This window comes from Thermobia domestica, chromosome 16 (assembly GCF_964235325.1).
Source record: "Thermobia domestica chromosome 16, izTheDome1.hap1.1, whole genome shotgun sequence".
Taxonomy (NCBI): Eukaryota; Metazoa; Arthropoda; class Insecta; order Zygentoma; family Lepismatidae; genus Thermobia; species Thermobia domestica.
In genome coordinates, this window is record NC_137469.1 from 134,622,160 (window position 1) to 134,646,820 (window position 24,661).

General features: G+C 34.3%; 1 protein-coding gene across 2 annotated transcripts in view; it reads right to left on the reverse strand.

Annotated features, from left to right (window-relative positions):
* Nucleotides 1–629: 629 nt before the first annotated feature.
* Nucleotides 630–24,661, reverse strand: part of LOC145673434 (store-operated calcium entry regulator STIMATE-like) — a 42,148-nt gene continuing 18,116 nt past the window's right edge. For both annotated transcript variants that reach the window (XM_081743136.1, XM_081743138.1), the window contains 2 exons: nucleotides 16,584–16,780; nucleotides 630–15,469 (listed from right to left, as the gene is read on the reverse strand). In XM_081743136.1, coding sequence (XP_081599262.1) covers nucleotides 15,251–15,469; nucleotides 16,584–16,780 — 416 coding nt within the window. In that variant the 3' untranslated portion in view covers nucleotides 630–15,250. The remainder of the gene's footprint in view (nucleotides 15,470–16,583; nucleotides 16,781–24,661) is intronic.

Genomic DNA, 24,661 nt, shown 5'->3' on the forward strand with positions numbered 1-24,661 from the left:
CTATAACACCAGACAAAGTTCTCGAGCCAATAATGTTCTGTCACAACAGGATATGAAATTACTCTTTATGAGGCTTGTTAATCTGCTTAAACGACAGATTATATTAATTATTTGTCTATAGTAACCTTCACATTTGCACAATAACTAGAAGAGTCTTATTACAATGACTTTACGTCTGATATGGTGATGACTACTAATGTTAATTGTAGAGAATAATCACTTTTAATACCTTGTTAACCGTTCCAGTGCATTGTACCAGGGTGAAATAACTCTTTCCTACTCTTGAGAGAGTGATAAGAGTAGTTCTTACGATCTCCGACTATTATGTTACTTTTGTCGCGTTGTACGGATATTTCTGGATATAGCCTGCTTCCACCAACTAAAACACTGCTGTTTACCAGATTAATTTCTCTCAGTAAACAAAAATTTTTCTTCAAGAGAAGAAAGATATCTACATTCACTACAATGCTGTAATTCTAATATGTGCTAAACACAAAAAAGTAACAATATTTTTTTCTTTCTTTCTTGATACGAATCTACTGAATGCTGCCTCGTATTTGGTTGAGTACAAAATATTAAAATTAAGAGAAAAATATTTTACCACACAGGAATATAATTCCTAATAGCAGTTTTTTTTTTTTTTTTTTTTTTTTAATCTGGCTCATTATGGCATTTAAAATATAGTAATATCGTCTTTTACAATTTTCATTTTCATCTAACTGGCACGGAGAACTGGTCAAATTTGAACTTAATACTCTTTAAATATAATCTCTCAAGTATAGTATATTCGCCTTAAACAACTTATACAATTCTTTACAATTCATTTGAAAAAATATTAGTTGCATTTAAAATAATATCTCATAGTAAATACAATTCTCGAACAGAAATAAAACTTAGTAATATGTTATTGATAATATCGTTATATAAATTTGGTAATATTTGTACAGCCCCTGGTGAAAGAACATACAACACTGTACATGTTCTCTGATCAAATAATTTCACAATAAATGTATAAATTTTAATACCGTTTTCTTCTTAAATTACCAAAAACTTCATTTTATCGTCGACAAGAACGCTTTTTACATTACTATGTATGCTTCGTCCGAAATAACTGACGAAAGAATATACATGGAATGCTATGTACCTGTGTTAGCGACAGTATATTGCTCACATATAAGTTATTTACTTATTTACTACACGTTAATATATATTTATTTGCTAAATATTAGGATATCAGAATACGTAATCCTCTTTTGAACACGGAAGATTTAATCACACAATTATTACTGTTAAATATCAATTCATTTTACAGCATAATGATACACATTAAGATTCTAACATGAATAGATATATGGACTGTATTCCATGTAATTCTAGTTTTGAATGCTACTTTGAGAAACGTTATTAAAAAAGGGGAAGAAAAAAAAACATCGTCTGCGTTTTGCCTTATAGCGTCTGACCAGAGAGACGAGGCAGAACTTGAACATTAAGATATCAGTCTTTCTTAGTTTTGGAGATACGCGAAACATCCTGTTGCTTAATGGATTCATCTACTTTTGTCATACACAAAATGTCTCAAAATCTCGCATCTCTGATCGGACAGTATTTACCTGTTTTCTGCAGCATTAATTTTTCTTTACTTGAAAACCAGGGTATTAGGTGAATGTCGTATACAGAAAAACAGTCACGAAAATTATACAGGAATTTGTAACTTTGATGTAAAATGCAATCAAATAGTTACTATTATATTGAAATAATATACATAATTTTCATCTTCCTATCATCTTTTTTATTATTATCTCACTAGTAACACATAAATAAAATGAAGCATACTTATCGTTACTAGTCTATATTTTGCTATAGTTCCAATCAGCTCCAGGTTTTTCAGTAAATATAAACACAAGTTGTAAGTCACTTGGTTTATAAAATCATCATATTACAAAGTGACGATTTATTAAACTAACTTCTCACTTAAGAACAGAAACCAAATTTATTAAACTGAACTCTCACTTAAAAATAGAAATCAAAGTTTCACCGCAATGTATATAAATATCACAAGACAGCACACGGATGAAAAGATCCCTGAAATTGTAACATGAGGACGAATGGTGCTTTTGGTCCGAATACATTGGAGTTGATAACATACAAACTCACTTGAAGGAAGAAAAAAAGTGCATATGAAAATAGATTTCTCTAAGTATACTATCACAATCACGCAAGCTTTATTTTTTTCTTTTCTTTCTTCTTTCGAAATATTATCATCTTCACTCACACTTCTTTTACTTACATATGTACACACACACTCGCACTTAAAACTTGGACGCTTGCAGAAATTAAACTATCACTTCGTTCAAAGAGATGCTCTAGTCCTTCTGCATTTTAAGCTAAGTAATGCTGCTCCGATATATAGCACTTGATTACAACTAGTAATACAATACAAGAAACTGGCTGTTGATCGAGATAACTACAATATTGAAAATAAATCATATACTGATAGGTATTACCATCATCCAGTTACTTTATGTAAGCTAACAATGTACAGAATGTTCCAGAAAAAACAAGCTATTTTCGGAAACATACCTGCTACTTCAAGTAAAACTGTTTATAAAAACACTTGCCTTATTTTCAATATCTCCACAGAGATCTAAAAAGTTGAAGTGTATTTCAATTTTGTGTGATTTAAATTACAAATCAATATCACCTGCAAAGATATTTTCCAATCGTTCTTAAATACTCTGTACATTGTGTAACTGTAAATGGTACTGCAGGGTGAGTCAGACAGAAAAGCTCCCGCCTGATAGCAAGTGGTGTTCTGACACTATTTGCTTTACCGAGAACAGAGATGGAGAAGTTGAAAGTAAAAGACATGTACTTTTATTTTATTGAATCAAATTGTTCTTTGTTTACACCTTTATGTGAGTGGCATTAGCATGGAAGATATGTCATTCTCCTACGGAACATATGCTTAGAGCATTTTAGCATGCTAAAGTTTTTAACAACTTAAGACGTCATTTTGTTGGATTCGTTTTTCCAATACATTTATTCCATAGGAAGCACGATGAGTCAGTGGTAAAGGTCTCAATTCTGATGTGAGGAATCCATATTTCGATCCTAAGCCAAGTTATCTTTTTCAAGGGGGGGGAGGGGTACAGTACTCACCATGAATTTGCTATTACAGTAAGTTTAACACTTTTAACATATCCTTCGACTCTAGATTGCTTTTTGTTTTGTCAGCCGCAGAATGATAACATCGGAACAAAAATGACTTCACATATTTGCTACGGTGAAACTGTGATTAAGAGGTGGTCGTACTATCCTCAAACATTAGTACAGAAGTAGTCCGCACAAGCAGAGAACTCCCTATACCATTCACTGGAAAATATTCTGATTATGCCAACCGTGTACTTTACATGAAGTAGCATATCTTGTATTTTTATTTTCTTGAAGATATTCACGGAAACCATGAATTAAATCTCTTTCATTTAAGTGGAATTTGCTTCATTTACCAAATATCTGCCAAGGATTTTAGATTACTTGGAATCTAAACTCTTAGCAAATCAACTCGTCCTTTTTAAGCAGATGCTTTTCGACAGCTTCTTTCTGACTTCTTAAAAACTGATTTCTCTAACCTTTTTTTAAAAATTGTATTCATAAATATTTTTATAATCTTCGGAAAAAAAGTACCGTCAGAAAAAGCATTGCTTCTAATCTCTTTTCTTTAGCCTGAATAGCATACCCGTGCATAATTAAACAATATTCCATATCATTTCTTTCTTCTTTGTTCAGTTGTTTTGTAACTTACGATTACCACAAAGCTGACAAGAAATATAGTTAAAATAATGAAAGTACTGTCTTTTACTTACATTTAATATTTATGTTTCAATACAACTATTACTTTCCCGCTAAATCAAATACTGCCAAAACATCATGTAACTAAACGTGTAGTCATATTTCTAACTCATCTTCCTACATTATTTTAAAAGGAAGGGGAAAAAATGGCTGCTGTATATTATATGTTAATAATGAAGTTGCCATATAAACCCTAAGTGCTATAATTATAATACTTAATTCAAAGAGAATTTTATTAGACAAAATAAGATCCTATATTATCTTCCTTCTTTCATGATTTCGAACCTACAGTCATTTCCTTTTAAAGGCAAGGTTCAAACAAACGACATGTATTGTACAACACGTTTTACAGGGTACACACAAAAACCGAACCAGCCTTCGATTATAATATCAATATAACAGTATTTTATCGCACGTCTTGAAAACACTACACAATTTTTTTACCTCTTCCATTTCCTATTGTACAGAGTACTATGGCAATTACCTATAATGCAGTCCAACATTTGTACATCACTCTAAAAAACACACTAGAAATTTTACAACATATCTGATATTTAGAAATTAAAGAAATTTTTGTTTTAGATTTTTTTTTCAGTATTACATATGAAAGGAATACAAAAACAAATTAATGCAAAATGCCATATTAAAAAATAATTATCTATCTCGCAGGCTCGGATCTGGTATAGACATCAAGCAATATTTACTCAGTCTTTTTATTACCTAATTATAAAAACAGACTGATTATTTTGCAGTATATTAACAAGAAGTAAATTCTTCTACAGTACAAGTCAAACATGTAAGGGAGAGACAAATTTATAATAACTAATAAGATTTCCACATTTTGACTTCTAAACCAAATCTCAACTCTGCGTAGATATACACAGATATATTGTTCAAAATGTCTTCGAAAAAAAAAAAAAAAAAAAAAATGCCAGGCAATAACAAAGCACTGGTCATGTCTATTTTTTTTATATTAGGACGGACTACTATTTAACACAAGAAATTTAAACAAAAAGTACAATAAACGACGACAGAAATCAACAAAATTGGGCGTACTCGCTTCAATCATTTTGATACGTAATAGTAAACGATGGCTAAGCTTAGAACAGAATAAATGAAAAACTAAGACAAACTTCTCATATTTAAAAAATACATTCTTTACATAAACACAACCACTATAGATTTTTCAGTACTTAAAACAAGAAAAGAAAACAATAAAAATAAAATCTATTCACAACCAAATATTCTAAATCTTTCAGTGCTAGGAAGGTTTATTTGATTTTTTTTTTTTTTTTTTTTAAGTGTAGCTATTACCATACCAATAATAATATACTATTTATGTTTTCGAGAAAATTTTCAACTACATTTATAAACCATAAAGTATTTTTTACAAAAAAGGAAGCAGAAAATACAAAAATTTGTAATTCTTCATTCAAAGTGAATACGTTTACTTTATCCGGTCATAAAAATCATTTCAGCTAGTTTCAATCACAGATACTCAAATTCTTACGAGGATCGCTCCAAAAGTGATGTACCTTTTTTTAGATGACAGAAAGGGTAGATATTAGCGTGAAAGTAGGGTTTGAGGCTCGAAGAAAACAAATATCCTTTAACTATGGTGGCCTTTCAGGATATAGCAGCATAGGAGCAACGTGGCAAAATAATGCCTGAGATAAATACAAACTTAGAGCACAACCGACTTTCTCTTTATGAGAAGAGAGCTCCACTCATTGACGTTTGAACGTCTATACAGGCGAGGATTAATTATTCATTACCAATACAAGATTATCCCATAGAATAAGTTTTCTGAGCTAAATGTCAAGCTTCAATGCATTGAAGAATCCAAACAGTCAGAGAGAAAACACACCGATTCTTGTCCATAATTAGAAACAAAAAATCATCCCAAAGGAATAGCTACGTGGAAAATACATGTTTTGTAGTTATAAGTACCTAAACTGTCTGCTTTTTGATTTAATACACATATACCGTATGTTACTTTCAGAGCATTCTTCATATACGGAAGAACATTTGCTACTTTGAAAAATTATTAGTTCTTACTTCATTTTACTAGAGTTATATACTACATTTCTGCTGAGACTCTGAATAACTATATTGTCCTATATCAAATACTAACATTGTACATCTACGCATATGTACGCTTGGTTAATTACAACAGCCAACAATTATGTAATACATATATTTGTTTTGTATTTCTGTCACACAACAAATACACATGCATATTGCTTTTTACTGTCATGGAAGAACACTGAATAATACGTTTTAAGGGCAAATTGTTCATATAGCGGTGAGCAAAATATTCCTTACCGAGAAAAATATATATATATGCGCTGTAAAATATGGTAAATCTTGTATCATTCAACAAACCTACTTGTAAAATGAATATATAAATAGACTCACACATGACTGAACTTTGAAATAACCACATAATCTGATGAGACATTTATCTGAACGTAACGAAATCCAGTTGTACTACCTGAAGGTATTTTGAATATGCAGTACATAATTGCAAGATGAGAACGATATACTAATCATTACAATGAATAAAACTAAATATCAATCATTACAATGTTATTTAATTGTATGATTAGGAACATTTTATCGTTTGTATCATCACCAGCGTTTGAATCATTGATTCATCTTTATAAAGGGTGCGCGAGTGAATCGGGCCATTTTAAAAACGTTATTAAGAAAAAACAATAAATTTTATTTCGATGTACCAAGTTGGAATACCAATTAGGCATGAAAACATTTATTTATTTAATGAATTTAAGTCGCTAAACAGAAAACAGTATTGAACCTTTCTTGTCGCATTCAGTAAGAAATTGCAAGAATTTCCCTGGATATGCTGCAAAGAGTAATGCATGACCTTAACAAGAAGTTTATTGAGTGTGTACAGCGGAATGATGGTTATCTGCAAGATGTCACTTTGGACATAAAAAGTTTCTTGTGCCACATTGTCTTCTTTATTTTGTGCAACAGTTTTCTGTTTAGTGTTGCACAAAATAAATTTCGGTTTTCTGCTTAAATAAATTTCATAATTTTCTCCTAATAACGTTATTAAATTTGCCAGATTCACTATCGTACCCTGTACTTTCCACAACGAAAAGAATTAATAGAACCTCTAAAAACTTCGTATCGACCTGCGGTGGATTTTAAAAATATAACAGACAAAAGGAAAATGGTTAATCAAGAAAGGATCTAGATGCAAGCACTGTAACGGCTTATTGCCACATATTGCCACAGTTCTGCCAGGTTGTTACGTCGACACCCTTTTTTTCTCTGCTCTTCTCATAGTTTAACCTTATCAGGTATGCTCAGATGTATAACGAATCAGAACTAAGTACCTTATTAGCCCGAATATAGTAGGATAATTTTAGTATAAAAGCTGTATCATAAAAACGACTCTTATTATAATCGAAGCTTTGCACTTTGTCCTGGAGAAAGAAGTTTATTTCAACACGCAGGACTGTACCATCTACATCACTCTCCAGCGACCGTGTAGTGCAGTTACATAACTAGTCAAGGTATGACATATATACAGAATACACAACGGTAATGCGTCATGTTATGGTTCGATTTGACTGACATCTAAACTTTATTATTAATGCATCTTCACTACGCTTTTACAGAGTATTTAAATCGATCGGAGTATACCACCAAAGTACTGAATCAGGGTGTCTACAAAAATTCCAAAATGAAATTTCGTGACTTTTTCGTGACCTTTTTTTTACCCAATCATAAATTTTTTAAACATTTTCAAGAGCGAATTAAACCGAATTTTCATTATGCGATAGAAACGTACTTTGCTTGCGATTTGGTAGCGTCTAAAGCCGACCATAAACATTTTTGGTGGTAAATTTTGACGTTTTACAGAACAAAATTTTCCAATCTGTACTTACATTTGCACAGTTAAAAAAAAAAATCGTGACCCAAAAGCTAAATTTCGTGACTTTCATGACCGTTTTCTGATTTCGTGACTTTTTCGTGACTTTCGTGACCGATAGACACCCTGTGAATGTAGAGCGGAAACTACCAAACCAAGAATGTGCAATCAAGACTGGGATTTAAATCTTAAAAACAGCTCTAAATTAGTAAGCTTTATATTAGATAATGTCTTCAAAGTGTATATAATGTTTCATGGTAGGGCATTCTTATTTCTCCATTAAAATCATCTTAAAAACTTGAAGTTGTACTATATTCAACACAACATGGTATTAACAATAATTTTAATTTGTTTATTAATTCTTTCCGCTTGGAAGATGTACACGTGAGCCAATATTATACACTGCAAATGGCTTTCATGTGCATTAATGTTGCTTCAATTATTTCCCTTGTACATTTTTTTCTACATTTGGATTATACAAACGAAGCAGACCGAATACAGTAGCAATGATAGGTACATTGTTTTGAGATATGGTTTGGTTAACTTTCACTACACAAATATCTGAAGTTTCTCTAAAACTCACAGCATATGCTCGTCTTGCACAAAAGCTTCTACAAAAAACGTTATAAAGACATTATCAACTTTAACGACAATAGTATTATCATCAGGATTTAATAATGCATATGAATCCATTTTGTAAAGTCCCTATTGGCGTTGTAAGATACTGTACACAACGTAAGTAATTTGAAAGTATCATATGCGTAAAATATATCATTGTTAGAAAATTACAAACAAAAATCTGGTACTTAACAAGCGTATTTTGGTACATACACAGTACATAAATAATTTCTTCCAGCAAAATAAAACCTGTCAATTGTTATTGGCAACGAATAACATACCAATTGAACATCACAAAAGTTAGTTTTTTTTTTTTTTTTTTTTTTTTTTTTTTTTTTTTTTACGATCTTCTCGAAAGTTACATAAAATCTACTCTAATCATACGAGGGGCGTCCAATAAGTTATCTACCTAGACAGGAAGCGAGGGGCAGATCATAATGACGCCTCACACGCACGCCTAGGCCACTGCGGGGAACCCCGCTGCGCAATTTGAGGTCAGTCGGAGAAATGAAATGAAATGAAATCTAAGTTTTACGTCCCACGATTATGCCGGTTAGGCTAAAGGAGACGGTGATGATGAGAGATGAGTGAAATGGTGAAATGAAGAAAGTGGGAGGAAACGGGAGAACCCCGAGAAAACCCACGAGCACGGTGTTTGTCCACCACAAAGTCCACACGGCGCGAGCTGGGATCGAACCAGAGACCCCAAGCACCGGAGGTGCACGCTCTACCACTGAGCCACCGCACCCCCAAGGTCAGTCGGAGCAACGCAATAGCCGTGAGCAGAGTGTTTGTGTTATGCCGCGTAGCGAATGTTTATTTGAACAATAGATCTGCAGATGATGATGATTCGAGTACCGCTCAAATGCAGATGTCCCAAGACTTATTGGACTTCTTTCAGGAGGACCAGGACAAATTCCTGACTCAACTGGTGACAGGAGACGAACCTGTCGGGCAATGCGGTCCAACAGGCTGTCTCCCAGTGGTTTGTAGGCCATGACAAAGACTATTTTTTTTCTCTGGGATTTCTTCGCTGCCCACAACGTGGCGACGGTGCATAGACCTCTATAGGGACTACATCGAAAAACAGTGATGACCAGGTGAGCCTATCTGCATTCCTTCCTGTCTAGACAGATAACTTATTGGACGCACCTCGTATTATTTTGTTAAGCTCGATGCGTCTGATATATGACTTATATTTTAGACAAATTTTAGTTAGACATAAATTAAGATTTAAGACTTAATGATAATTTTAGTCTACATGTCATTAACCATTCCACTGTACTGTCATCTTGCTAGTGTCTTAATGAAGAGCTTAATAAAGATAAATTTCAGTGTTAGTTTCACTTCAATAAGTGGCATGATTCTCGCACATTTTTTTTTCTTTTAGGTTTACAAATTAATCGGTGTTTCTCCATTTTCTCAGAACCTACGCATTATTTTATACACCCATGCATGAGATCTTGTTCAGCTCAAATAAAATCGATAGATTAGATATATCTTCGATAGATTAGATTAGATAATCGATATATTAGATAGATATATTTTCTTCAAGCGCGATTTTAAGAATTGAATCCTTTTTTTAATTCGAGATTAAATGAGAGATAACACGCCCGTTCAACATATCTCAATCAAATTTTAAAACAGTTTTTATGTGATTCTGATTAAAGGTAAAAATATGCTGATTCTGAAGGTGAAAATAAAAAAGGGGGCTCTAACAATTTCGTTTTTATTTCATAATTCAATATTTCAAAAATAGTCCATCATGTGGTATAAGCCATTTTCTGGGATAAATCGAGGAGTACATTATTCTTGGGGGTGAGTTCTTCTTCGAACGATTTACTCAAAAGCAACTCAGAACATTTTGTTCATATTTCAGAAATAAATATTTTATGAATAACCTGACAATATGACATTACTGATTTGTCCTGAAAACATCTGAGGAGGATAGTTTATTCTTGACGGAGAGTTTTTTTTTTTCTTTTTTTTTTTCGGATGATTTCATCAAAAACGGCTCAAGCAATTTTGTTCATATTTCACAAATAAATATTTCATTAATACGCTGACAATACATGATTGCTCATTTGTTCTGAAAAAATCCACGAGAGGTAGTTTATTCTTGGGGTCAGTTTTTCCGGGCGATTTTCTCAAAAAACGATTCAAGTGATTTTGTTCATATTTCTTTACAAACTCTATAATTTTGTGTAAATTATTCCTTACGAAAAAATTCACAACAGCTAGTTTACTCTTGGAGACGAGTTCCTTTTCAGATTAGTTTCTCAAGAACACTCAAGCAAATTTGTTCATATTTCATAAATAAATATTTCGTTATTATTACTACAATGTTGCATAAATACCTAACTTCCATGAGAATATCCACAACGGATAGTCTTGGGTGATTTATTTATTTTATTCACTTATATTTTTCAATTTTGTAAAACACCACTCTTGCGATTTTGTTGCTATTTTATAAACAAATATTTCATTAAAACTCTAATATATGGCGTAAGTCATTTCTTATGAAAAAAATCTACACAAACTATTCGTCCCTTTCCAGACAAAGGAGCGTATCTCATTTTTTTTTTTTCAACTTTTCCAGGAGACAACTTTAAAGATTTTATCATAATTTATTCTATCGTGTTCTGTTAAAATTTAATTTGATCTTGTAAGGTATATATCTGAAACGAAGATCACACTAAATTTTAAAAGAATACGATGTAATAAATAATGAGAAAATGAGAACTTGTCTTCTGGAAAAGTTAAGAAAATGAGATACGCCCCTTTGTCTTGAGAGGAACGTATTTTACTACTGAGATGAGTTTTCTTTGGCTGCAGTCTTCCGAAAAAGCCTTACAATTCTGTTCGTATTTCACAAGAAAAGGTTTCATTAATAACTGCGACATAAGCACACAGTTTAGTTTAAGGAATTGCCACGAGAAAGTTTAGTGCGGTGTCCTGTTTCTAACACTGCTTCGCTCAAGTTTTACGTTCAGTCTTTTGCATGAATGAATTAAGTTAAGACGACGGGCGTATGGGGAAGTGGCTTATTACTATCCCATCGACCCAAGGGATGCTAGGCTCGAAAAGTTGGAGCACCACTGTATTAGTATATGTTTCATCTTTGGACAATTTTTTCCGTTAAAATCCAATAATGTTGTATATATTCTGGTCTTTCTGGTCAAACACACTCACAAGCACGGTCTATCGGAATTGAATGAAATACAGTAAAAGTAAGTACCGGTAACTTCATTCAATAGAACAGAGCATTATACTGAGAAGTAAAATTTTACTTGAATTTAATAATTTTTAGCTCTTCATACGATGTTACCAGGATTATAACAAGGACATAAAACTAACTGTTATATGAATTACACAGAAAGATTAATATCAGGGTGGAAAAAAATCATGATTTTTTTCAAAAAAATCATTTTTGTTGATTTTTTTGATTTAAATCGATTTTTTTGATTTAAATCAAATCTTTTTCTTCGTATAATACAAGTCGCGAACTGAAGAAAAAACATTAGGAATTAGTATTAAATGTTAATTATGTCATTTACGTGAAAGTATTGGGTTTAAATTTTGAATTAATTCCCAATCATTAACCTATTTCAATCCCAAAAAATGTTTCTTAAGCATTAAAGAAAAAGTACAGCAATGTATATCAACATGACACCTTTCTTTTCACGGAAGTTACTGCTATTTGGCAGGGGCATATTTTTAAACAATTGGAACTAGCTAGCGGCACGAAATCCATATAAAGTACATAAATTTCGCCTAAAATTAACTAACTCACTCTATGACCTATGGAACCCGGAGGTTCAGTGCCATGTTCACAAAAGCTCTCCACTGACTTCTATCCTTAGTCAACTGGATCCAGTTTTTACTTTGTATTCCTATTTCTGCGAGATGCAACTTAATATTGTCCTCCCATCTGCGCCTAGGCTTCCTAATGGTCGTTTTCGGATTGGACTTCCAGTTAAAAGTTTGAAAGCGTTCCTACTTTCTTCCATTCTCGCTACATGTCCTGCCCACCTGGGCCTCCAAGATTTGATGACCCTAACAATGTTTGGTAAATGGTATAAATTATGCAGTTCCTCATCATGAAGTTTTCGCCATTCCTCATTTCCGTTCCTTTTGGTTCCGAATATTCGTTTCAGGATTTTATTCTCAATTACTTTGTCTGCGTTCTTCCCTCAGCGTAAGTGACCATGTTTCACAACCATACAGCACAACAGGCATAATTATCGTTTTATATATTTTAAAGCTTCAAATTCCTCGACACAATTCGCGACGATAAGAGATCTTGAACTGAATCATAACACGAATTCCCTGTAGGAATTTTCTGCAGGAATTCCAAAATAAAAAAAATCAAGATGATCAGTTCGAGAAGAAGAAACACTTATGATTGTTAATAATATGCTTTATGTGGCGTGAAAAACAATTCAAATGCGAGTTATCCGTGCATTTAAGACATCTATACATAGCAGGCACGTTTTTATACTTTTCTGTTGGCTATTTTATTTCCTCTGACAATTTTTCCTGCACAGGCACGGCAAGTTTTTTGCGATCACATCGCAGATCGCGGCATGTTCTGCAATGGGGTCAAGTATCCACTTTATCAAAAGTATTATTCGATATTTTAACGCATCCAAAATTTGTCGTATTACGATCCCGAGGAACTTCTTTGTGTTTAGTACATAAATTTCGCCCAAAATTTTAAAATCTAATTTTTTTTTCTTGTTTCGGAGAGGGGATCGAACCCCTCTAAATACGCCCCTATTATCTGGAAACAAACAAATAGACGTGTACACAAAAGAGTTTTCATCTTAAATGTCCATGGTGATTTCCCCGTTGGAATAGAAATTTTAAAACCTTGTGTTACAAAGAGAAGAAAGCATGGTTCACCCGTAACCCGTTCAAATGGGATTTTCCCTGATCGTTCCCTACATGATACTAGTTTTCATACTGTGCTTACATACATTTGAGTCTCATTGTATTATGATTATTATCTTCCGTAATCGAAATAACAGAAGAGAAACGGGATTTTACTTACTTTCACTTTAAATTAATTCATTTCGGAATTTGATTTAAATCAACGATTTTTATTAAAAAAATCAAGTGATTTAAATCTTGATTAAAATCGTGATTTAAATCAGACTGATTTAAATCAATCCACCCTGATTAATATAGTACTATATTTCTATACATGATAAATTTTAAACAATAGGACATTGTATCTCAGCAGAACAATAAAATCAGAAACAATGATTGTTTGGCAACCTTGCGTTCTTAACAACTTATTTAGCTTTTTATCTTTTTTGAGAATTAAAAAGTATTATATATGCAAAGTGATGCGATCAACAGATTTAATTTTTTAAGCTAATTATACTAATATAGCTAAAAGAGACTTCACAAAACGGGAAGACTATATACTCGTTTACAAATTAAATACTGTTTTACTTCATGGATACATTGATTTTAATCTACATTTTATACTATCGCCATGGACAACGGAAGTTGTACACAATCATACACATTAGAATTGAAGCAACGGAGGAAAATCTTTTTCGAATTTGGTTTACCAGTAATGTACATTTCTGGCCAAAATGCTTCAATATTATGATCACAGCTGCTGCCAAAGGCTTGGAACCGTTTATTGCATAAGAAAAAGTACGTCTTAAACAAGGAAAATGATTTGATTATTCTTAGCTTTGACTATACTGGTGTTGAAACACAACCAATATCTTTGCTTTGGTGGACAAACTACTCACCACGCATGTCATTATCCTTGGATGCTGGCAAAGTAAAAATTATTTCCAATAATTGCTGCAAGTATTTCGGAATAAACAGAGATATGTAGATATGTAAATCTATAGAACTGACATGTTTGTAAACTAGGAATAGCGTAATACAGTTTACGACATGCATATAATATTCTCAAAAAAAAGAATGATAAATATTACATATTTTTGTTCTGATTTTTTGGCGACGGCGGACAAAGATGCAGATCAAGCTGAATTTTCTTTCACGTAATATTGAAACAATTTGAAATTACTTGGCAAAAATGTACACTAGCCATATCCCAATTTCAAAAGAAACTGATTTCCATTCACCCTAATATACAATGCATGCCTTACATCACAAGCGTCACAAAGAAGCTAGAAGAACTGTACATTCATTCAAGGTACATACAACGCTTAAAAAACAACCAGTCTTTAGTTGGACAATTCACAAAAAAATATCCTTTACAACAAATACTCTAATTCTATTCAAAAGGCTATTTTTCCTACTGGAAAGAACTAAATGGCTCACTTAAAAACCTCATTTCTATTATCATCTCAAATAAAAATAAACTAAACTCTCCCAATATATATTACTAATACTTATCTATTGCTTACCGATCTGTACAACTTAAGATAAATGACATGTCACGTATCTATTGTTACAATGGTAAATGCCAATTCATAGTTACGCAACCTTCAAAGACAGAAAATAAATATAATAAATTATTGTCTCAAATGTTCTTCACTAACGTATGTACATAATATGTATACATATATATATATATAAATGTTATTATATATGAATATTGAAATAGTAATGACTATCATATACAGGAGAAACCATTACTAACAGAAAATTCACATTATTAATGAATGAATTTATATCACAGAGCATACGATAGGCAATAGCGTGAATTATTCTAAGCCATCTTGCTGATATGAGTACCATCCCTATTAAACACTTGTTACCAAAAAAACAGGAAATAGATACCTTGCTTCTCCACCTTGACAGATTGTCAAAAAATGGCAGCCGATAAATATACAGAATAGATATCACATAATAAGGGCCCTTATTTAATTTTTTTATAGTATTGGATTACGTGATCATTACGCCTGTGACTGTCCTCTGTTGCAGATTCTCATTTGTACCTAGTAGTTCCTCATCAGCTGAGAGCAGAACATCCGATTCTGAATCATCTTTTTTGTCTTTCTTCTTGTAACGAATCTTCACTCTGTGAATCAGGCCAGTGTCAGGATCATACGACTTTCTGTTTCTATGCATCAGAAAATTATCTGTTACCCAGAATATCAATGCCTGTAAAACAAACATTTTTTAAAGAAGTTACTTACAATACAGCAATTACATGTAACTGATGAACACTAAAATATTCATCAGGGTTAATTATCAGGTTGCTATAACTGCCGTAGGTATCTGTCCTACTTCCACAAAATTGTCATCAAATGATATTTATCACATGAAGTGGCTGTAATAACAGGATTGTCAAGATCCCAAATAAGGACATACATAACTTATCACAGTTTCAATTTTCTTCTCTATGGTATGTAGCAATAGACAAGCTGTAGAAAATGTCATATAAACGAAACTCTGCACTACTCAATAATACCGTGCTTCATGACCACCGTACCCCTATTTCCACTGAAAGCTTTAAACGAGTAAATATTGTTTCCAAATATACTTTTTATTACCACCAATCAAAAAAATCCACTGCATGGCAGCGAAACAGGAACATTAATACCTCATCATAATTTTGAAAGATAAAATATTCACCATGCAGCTATGATACCGGAATTGAGAAATTAATTCCTCCGCTTTTTTCTTTACGAACTTCAACACCTGGGGTTATAGCCAAATATAAATGGATTGCTTTTTGTCCAAGCCTCACGAATCATGTAAACCCTCGAAAACTCATAAATACTTCTGTCACTTTGCTTACAGAATCACACTTCTGTCGCTACTTAGTATTATTATTAGTTTTACCCTTAACAGCAGCTGTGTCCTAAATAATTGTCTGGTGAGAGGAACAATATTAGACTCCTTTTCTCTCCCTCTCTCATTTTCTTTCGCTTCGATGATAAAAAATTATAGCTCAAAATATCAGTCTCTCTTCTAAGTGCTCTTAGCGTGTATTTTCATATAAATAAACGTGCAAGTAACAATTACTATTGCATTACAAGCCAGTAAACAGAGAGAATGCGCTCGCCTCATGTAAATAAACGTGCGCTTGTTTTATTATGTCTCCTAAATTCAACACAAATTGGCGCCCCTCTTGAAACGCATAAACAATTCCGACAAATAACGTTAGAAAATGCAAATCAGGTTAACACATCTCCAGTACTGTGTGAAGGTCTACATTTAAAGAGTTAATAACAAAATATTAAAGAAACAGAAGGAAATCAGAGTTACTTACGTTAACGAAGAAAGGAATAATGAGCATGACCACTACAAGTTCAACTTTGGGATTCTTCAGTGGGGACAATATGAAATCCCTGACATCATCCCAAAAATCTAGTTGGATCAGAAGAGTCATTAAGATCTTTTCAAAGATCATTAAAATTACATACAAACAGCACTGAGCAAGCCACGCATTCACCGAAGGTGGTTTGCCTGAAATGAAAAAAATGGAAATAAGACACATATACATTACTTAAAGAATGATGAAAAATTCAACTAATTGCGATTTTTATGTACAGACTTATAATTAATTATATTGGATTCATGCATAAGTTGTGTCGGTCAAACAGATATATGTGTCAGCATCGGAGGTCGTAAGGATCATTTGAGTAGTATGGCCACAACGTCATTACTGAAAGAACTGTCCAAACGTAGTATACTCGTTCGAAACAAGATGATATGGGAAGTTCAAAATGAACACGTCCTCCGATCCAGTCGGAAATCGGGTTTTGATTAGGATCGTTTGAATGTGTATTTCTACAGCAATTTACACCAAACAATACAAGAATTGGCCATGCAGATGAACTGTGAACGCACAATCAGACACCTTTGTATCATAAGGTGCATAAACTTGGTGTGGACTCCCCATATAAAGCGATGATATAGTCATCTGTGCTTCCTTGCTTGCTCTTCATCGCCGGTCGTCAATATCATCAACCCTTTTTGTACAGAACTGTCACAGGTGTGTCTACGCCAACGTCACACACAGGAAACACTGGCCCAGTTCAAACAGAAAGGGAACACCTTATGTAAAAAGAGATGTTCGTTCACCCAAAACCTTCCTGTTAGTGTGGTGGAACGAAGAAGGCATCATTCTTTCTGAGCTCTCTCCAGGAATGTGACGATAAATGCTGCTCTGTATTGTACAGTGAATAACTGCATTGATTTCAGGAACTTACTGCGAAAAGAATGACTAGCAAGACGCATTCCAGATGCTCCAGGCTACAACTCAAGACCTCAACCTGTTACAATGCTGAAAACAGTCCTTCAGGAACTGAAAATGAAGGTCCTACCACATCCGACATACTCTTCAGACCTCACGTGTTCGGATTATTATCTATTCTGTGCACTGTCAAACGCAACGTGTAACACATGCTTTGCTGATGACAAGCGAATAAAACGCTTCAATTGTTGCCGCCTTCGTCCGAAAGCCGAGAAGCTCCCTATATGAGAGAGAGCACCGAATAATGATGGAGAAGTGCTTATTTTTCTGGCAATACGCACCGGTACAAAATTCTCGCATTTTTTTTTTTTTTAAATGCAAATTTGTTAGCCATTTTTTAAATAATCTACAAGGGTCGTTCAAGGTTGACCGGGACTTTTATTTCTTCAGAGGAAACAGATAGCACAAGAAGCACCACACTATGTCAGCTTTTCAAAGTATTCTCCGGGCGCGTCGAAGCACCGTTGCCATCGCTGTGGCAGCTCCCTGATTCCTTTGGCGTAGAAAGAACTGGGTTGTTGTTGTAGCCACTGAAGGACATCGTTCCGCAGTGCTTCATCTGTCGTGAATTTCTTCCCTCCCAGGGAAACAAATTATAATCACTGGGGGCTAAATCTGGACTATAAGGGGGATGGGGCAGAACTTCCTAGGGCATTTCGGCCAGAGTTGTTGTCACATTGGCCGTGTAAGGGCGGGCATTGTCATGGAGAAGAATGACATTTCCAGACAACATTCCAGGTCTTTTCTTGGGAATGGATTTTCGTACAGCACCACTCAACAATGTGGAGTAATAATGGGCATTAATCATTTGCTCAACACGTGCGATATTCACTGGTGTGACTGCAGTCGGGCGAATGTGTCCATGCGCTTCATTTGTCATCAACTCCCGTCCTTCGCGAAACTGTTCACACCATTCGTACACTCTTGTCCGTGACATCGTTTGTTCACCATATTGTGCTTGCAATCTTCTGAAAATCTCTAGTTTAACTTTCTCCTTCACAAGAAATTTGATTACACACCGCTGCTCCACAGCCACACTGCTTGTCGCCATGTTCGCTGCAACTACTGCGCATGCGCCAAATACGTCATGCTGGGCGCTAGTTACTCGAGAAGGAATACATTACGTCACCCGCAAGTTTCATCATGATCCGGCTATTCATAGGTTATTTACGTATGAAAATCCTGGTCAACCTTGAACGACCTTGTATATATTCTACATTCAACAAATATCCGCATTAAGTGCGTTAAAACATCGCAAATGAAATAAGAGTATGCCGAAGGATATATAAAACTGTGGAAGTTGCTGTAATAATACATTCATGGTGAGCAGCGTCACCGTCTTTTCAGAAATAAAAGCATTGATAAAGACTATATTATTGATTAGTGGCGCCCTTGTTTTGTAATTAGTGGTTGAGTGGAATGGTATGAAAACCGACAAAACTTATGCATTCACCCAATATATCTCCTTTGTTGATTCCTTTCATAAATAAAAATGCTCGCATGCAATACTTAAAGTCTTTTCTAAAATTTAGAATACATGAAAATTCTATTAATAACAACCTATGTTACAGTTTTGGCAATTTATCACCGGCAGAAATATTTTGTTACAAACGGCCTAATAAAAAAATGATATTGCATATAGATACTGTCGTGGTGTACTGACATTAATTGAAAGGCACAAAGGTACATTTCACCAAAGATGAACAACTTCGCAGAGAAACTCAAAACACACAGGTGTATGAGTTTAACAGTTAAAGCACAACCACTATAAAATTAAATCATACGAAGTACCATTTAATTTTCAATCAGTACTTGAAAAAAATCATCATGCGTATTCTCCTATTACTGACAGATTACTTGTTGCAAACTTAAAAGCTTCCATGCACCACCGTCTTCAGCTAACGTCTTCTTCACCTACAAGTTTTGTTTTAATATCGTCCATCAACCGTAGCCTTTTTTTGCCACCTCCTTTCTTTTTCCTGTCACCCCCATGATATATTTCCTTCTCAACCAATGTCCTATCGTTTCTCCTTCTCTTTAATTACATACACAATTTCTCTTTTCTTCCCTATTTCGAACTTCCAAGTCGTTTTCCGTTCGACGCAGCAAATTCTCTTTCTTCCCAACACCCACATTTCGAAGTCTTCAGCCTTCTTTCAGTCTTATTGTCCCAAAGAATACTATACTTAACACAGAACATTTCATGACTGTTGTCCTTAGTCTTTATTCATGGACCCAGAAAACAGACTTATCTTTTTCCCAAATGCTTCTCTCGTCATTCCAATTCTTGCCTTCATTTCATGTTCGCACTTCATGTTTTTTCTAATAATACTACCCAGATATTAAAAAGTAGTCATATTTTGTACTTTCTGTTTTGATACTTGATACCGACTGCTTCATTCAAATCACCATTCTTTTGCCTCTATAAAGTTTAATTTCATCCCGTATTCATCACAGATTTCCCTTAAGTTTTCTAACATGCCACTGAAAAGAAAATAGTAATGCGTGGAAAAGTGGCCTGGATCAGCTGCTTCGAGTAAGAAAACACAGGAAAAATTAAGGGTGCAATGCTGTAATTACTCATCATTATAAATTATGGTGTGTCATATTTGAAGTTTCATTGTGTAACCTGATATCACGATGAGGGTATGAACATCTTCAAAAGTTAAGTTTATTGTTACAACGTTGCACACCAATCGACTTGAAGTTTGTTCACACAACGCAAGAACCCGTTATCGATAATTGTATAACCATACAGTGGTGCCGATTTCTGAATACTTTGGGGGAGGTCCATTCAGGTATGTATGTATTACTGTCAGATATCTAAGCGAAACCAGTCAGATCCTACGGGAGTATGAGCAAATTTTGGGGAGGCCTGGGCCTCTTTGCCGCCCAGGATCGGAACCTGTGGAGACTCAAATATGTGTGACAACAAATTTCCAGATATGAGGCCAAATACGGGATCTGGACATATGTCCAAAAACAAACAGTCCCTACAGCTCGCACATTCGAAATTAGAGCATTCACCAAAAAATGACGCAACCTACAAAACATCGGCATGTAAACTGGGGCAACAGACACGTAAGCAGGACGAGCACATGACAGTGTAGTGTTAAGATTAGATTTGAAACCATATCATGTAACGATTATGGAACAATTCCAGGCGCGTAACAAATGCGAATGAGTAACTTATTGCAAATGGCTTTTCGAAAAGTATTGTACATAATGACTAACGTTCGTGAATTTGCACAGAACATAATACAACCCTTAACATGTGCCTCAGCAGTCACTTAGCAACACAAAAACTAACCTTCGGCTAGATGGGGACTTCACCCCAAACCCTCGTATCTCATATTTTGCTTCCGTTCATCGCACAGCAAGAATACGTTTATAGCATTATTCTTTGTGAAAAATTCAAACCCCTTTTCACATTAGAACACGCATTTCAATCGAAGTAAAATCATAAAAATCCAATGTTGGCCCAAGTGCTATATCCAAAAATTCGTTTCAAATGGCTTATCCGTTTTCCCTTGATGATAAGCCTTACAAGCTCTAAGTCATTTTTATATACCGAAAATAAACAATAGAAACTGTCCTCTTTCCCTTGTTAAAAGCGGAACTTCCAGAAACTTCCTTCCTTCAAATGGCTTCTCGCCATCTATTACTCAGCTGCGGCTCCAGAGTTGTATAAGAGTGAAGTCACATCGGTGGTGAAAGGCAAATCGATTTACCTTCCCTCACCGAAGCAACCCCGACTTTGAGTCTCTCTTGACTTTCGAAGCCATACTTTAAATCTGGTGTGAGCTCTAGATATTACAGAAAAAATAATGGCAAATTTGGTATTGCATAATCATACATATATTTAATTTATATCTTATGTCCATAATTACTGAACTTATTTTAAGTACATTATTCAGCACAGAAATTTCACGCTATTCAAGAAGTGGAATCAATTGATGCTGCCAACACTGCTCAACCTATTTCTTCAGTTTGAATTTCTTAAATAGATTCTGTGAACATCATTCGGTTACATACCTCTTAACATACATATTCATTAACAGTGTAATTGGAAACGAACACAAAAGCATGGTGAGAAGCTAACAAGATTCATTTGTCGTTTGTTTATAATATTTATTAACTTGCAAAACAAGGGTAATATAATACTTGCATGATGCATATAAATTCAAGTATGCATTTCATTTCTACTGTTTCTAAAACAACTGAGCAATTCATTCGACCATTCCTTTTCAGCACGAAGACGTAATCTTTCTGTTTAACTTAGAATCTGAATCACACGTGCTTCTCCAGAGAATTTTGAACCCTGGCATTTCATACCGAAGACGCCTTTGCTAATTGTATATACACAAGAAAGTTTCAAAATATGTACCGTATGAAGTTCCTCGAGGTTAGCACGGACCCCAATTTATTGAACCTCTGTCAATGTTTTCGCCTTAAACCTACCATACATGACTTGTCAATTGAATAAAAATCAACATACTTCTCACTTTTAGGTTAGTAAAAGCACGGAAAATTCGTGCTTATGTAGGAGATTTTTTTGTAAAATTTGAAATGTATTTTCCTAGATTGTGTTATTCTTTACTTATTTATATTTTCTACCCATTTATTTGAATTGCAAGCATAACACTCGCATATTTGTTTAGCTTTGCATGCATACTTTGATAGTTGCATTTCAGAAGCAAATCAATTTCAAAATCTGGTTCAAGAATATTCATTCGCTCTCTAAATGCTCTCCCTCAGCCCCCCCTCCCCCCCATGCATATACATCAGATCCAAAATCGTAAAATGCACTAAGAAGCTATTTTATTTTTCCTTCAAATAACTGTTGAAAACAAATCATTCTTCCAAAACCTACTGCGGAGTTCTCTCGCCCTTTAAACAATGAGTCAGTCTTTCTCCCGCGAGAAGTAGAAAATAATTCTTCTCTCCCTTTCATTTACCGTCCAATCAACATAGAGTTTACAGGCTGGCTCCACCCTATTTCCTCCTTTCCTCTTGCCGCAAGGACATAGAAAGATTTTGCAGTCACGAAAAATATGAGATTATATTGTACGTAAAACCAAGCATTCAAAGGACTTTTCTGTGATAGCAGCAGACGCTAGAGAGAACCAAGTCTGTACATGTGAAAAGAGGGTAATATCATGCACTGTGACTTACGCTATGTTGCCATATCTCTCGTGAACATCAATCAACATTGCAGGCTGCATGCTAAAATAACTAAAATTTCTGTTAGATCGTTCCTCATTCATATATAGGAATAAATTATATATTTTTAAAAAAATATATTTTCTTCGGATAAATTGCGAAGGCACGTGGCTTTGTTGCTACATTACAGAACCGCCCCTGTTATTACCGTTTCTACTCTATAGTGATAAACTTTTAAGACCGGAAGGTTTTTCTGCCATTTTCTGTTTCAATAGTGTGTTACGAGAGACGATGGTATCTATTCTTAGAACACAAAATCGACTCCCCCCCCCAAAAAAAAAAATTCTTCCCGCTTTATCGTTTTTACTCTACGTAGCTCAATACTGAAAGCGGAAATGGTTGTGGTATTTGGTCCCTTCCAGTTTTAATAGGGAGTTAAGAACGGAGATGAAATGTATTCTTGGAACCCTTAACCGATTGCATAAAACAGCTTCTCGCTGTCTATTACCGTTTGTGGTCTATAACGATCAACGTTAAAACCGAAAATGATTGATTTCTAACTCCATCAACGAACTCGATTTCTAACTGTTTACCCTTTAAATCCTGGATCAGAATTGACGGTAGTCCATCTTGAAGTTTGTGAGATTTCTTGTCTTCCGGACAGACAGACAGACGGTGAAAATATAAAAGAGTTTTGGTAAACCGAACTTGTTACATGATAAATAAATAAATAAATAACAATAACCTTATCGTTTCTGCCTTAATACTTGTCAACGAACGGAAGGAGTTGTTCTATAAGACTTCTGATACATATATAGCATAATTTGGAAAAAAGAAAGAAAAAAAAATCACAAGTAGAATCAATGTCATGCTCAATTCAGAAACCTTCGTCGCCATCTATGAACTTATGAGACTGAGGATAATTATGTAGTAAAGCCTGGCAACCTTAGACAGGCTCCAGTTTCAATGTCTGTCTATGAGAAACATCAATCCATTTTGTGCTTAAAAAAAGCCACTTAAATATTTAAGTATAAACATTTTCTTTAAGTATATATAAATAAAAAAAATAGATTTCCCAAACTGATTTCCTTGGGGTTCAACTTTTCCTCTAACTCTCCCAGACATTTTTTCTTCTTCGTGACTTTCCACTTTATAGGAATTATGTCTGAAGATCAACCAGTTAGAAACGGTTGGTCCTCCCACATTCTCGTAACTTTTCAACATGAGATTATCAGGGATATTAGAGAAACAGAGCACAAAATCAATCCACATACAATAACTACACTGTAAAAAATCTTAGCCACATAGTCGCCATCACTGATTTCACACCAAAACATTATAGGTGGTACAAAGCTGTTTAATCTACCACCTTTAACACCTACTACAATAGTTCGTAAGTAATTATAGTACTTCCTTTGGGTTTTCTATCTCTATCGTTCGTATCTATCCTAAGCTTCTGCCTATGGCCACGTTTCTGTGCTTATCTAATCACACACACACTCTCTCTTGAAAAAAATGCGGTTTATGAAACTCCACGGTTAGCTTAACTCCATAGCTCCAACTCCAAACTCTACAGCTTAACGATAGGCGCGTTCAAAACGTTGGTTTCATCTAAGCACATAAACATAATTTTAGGAAGTTTTGCACTACATGTTCGAGATATTTCATTACAAAGGAAATAAAACGTATGCACAAGATGATCTTAACACATTTTCTTCACCTGATTAAACAGAAGAAACTGAAAGGATTTTATAGAGAACATACTAGCCTGTATACAAGGTTCACATAATTCAATACACAACTACTTTCCAAGGAATGGAACATGTATGTCGGCCAAATTGTATATTACATGTAATTCCGTGTGAAAGAGTTTTATTATGATATGTACCATGCCCAATGCACACATGATTTGGAGGGATACCACAATT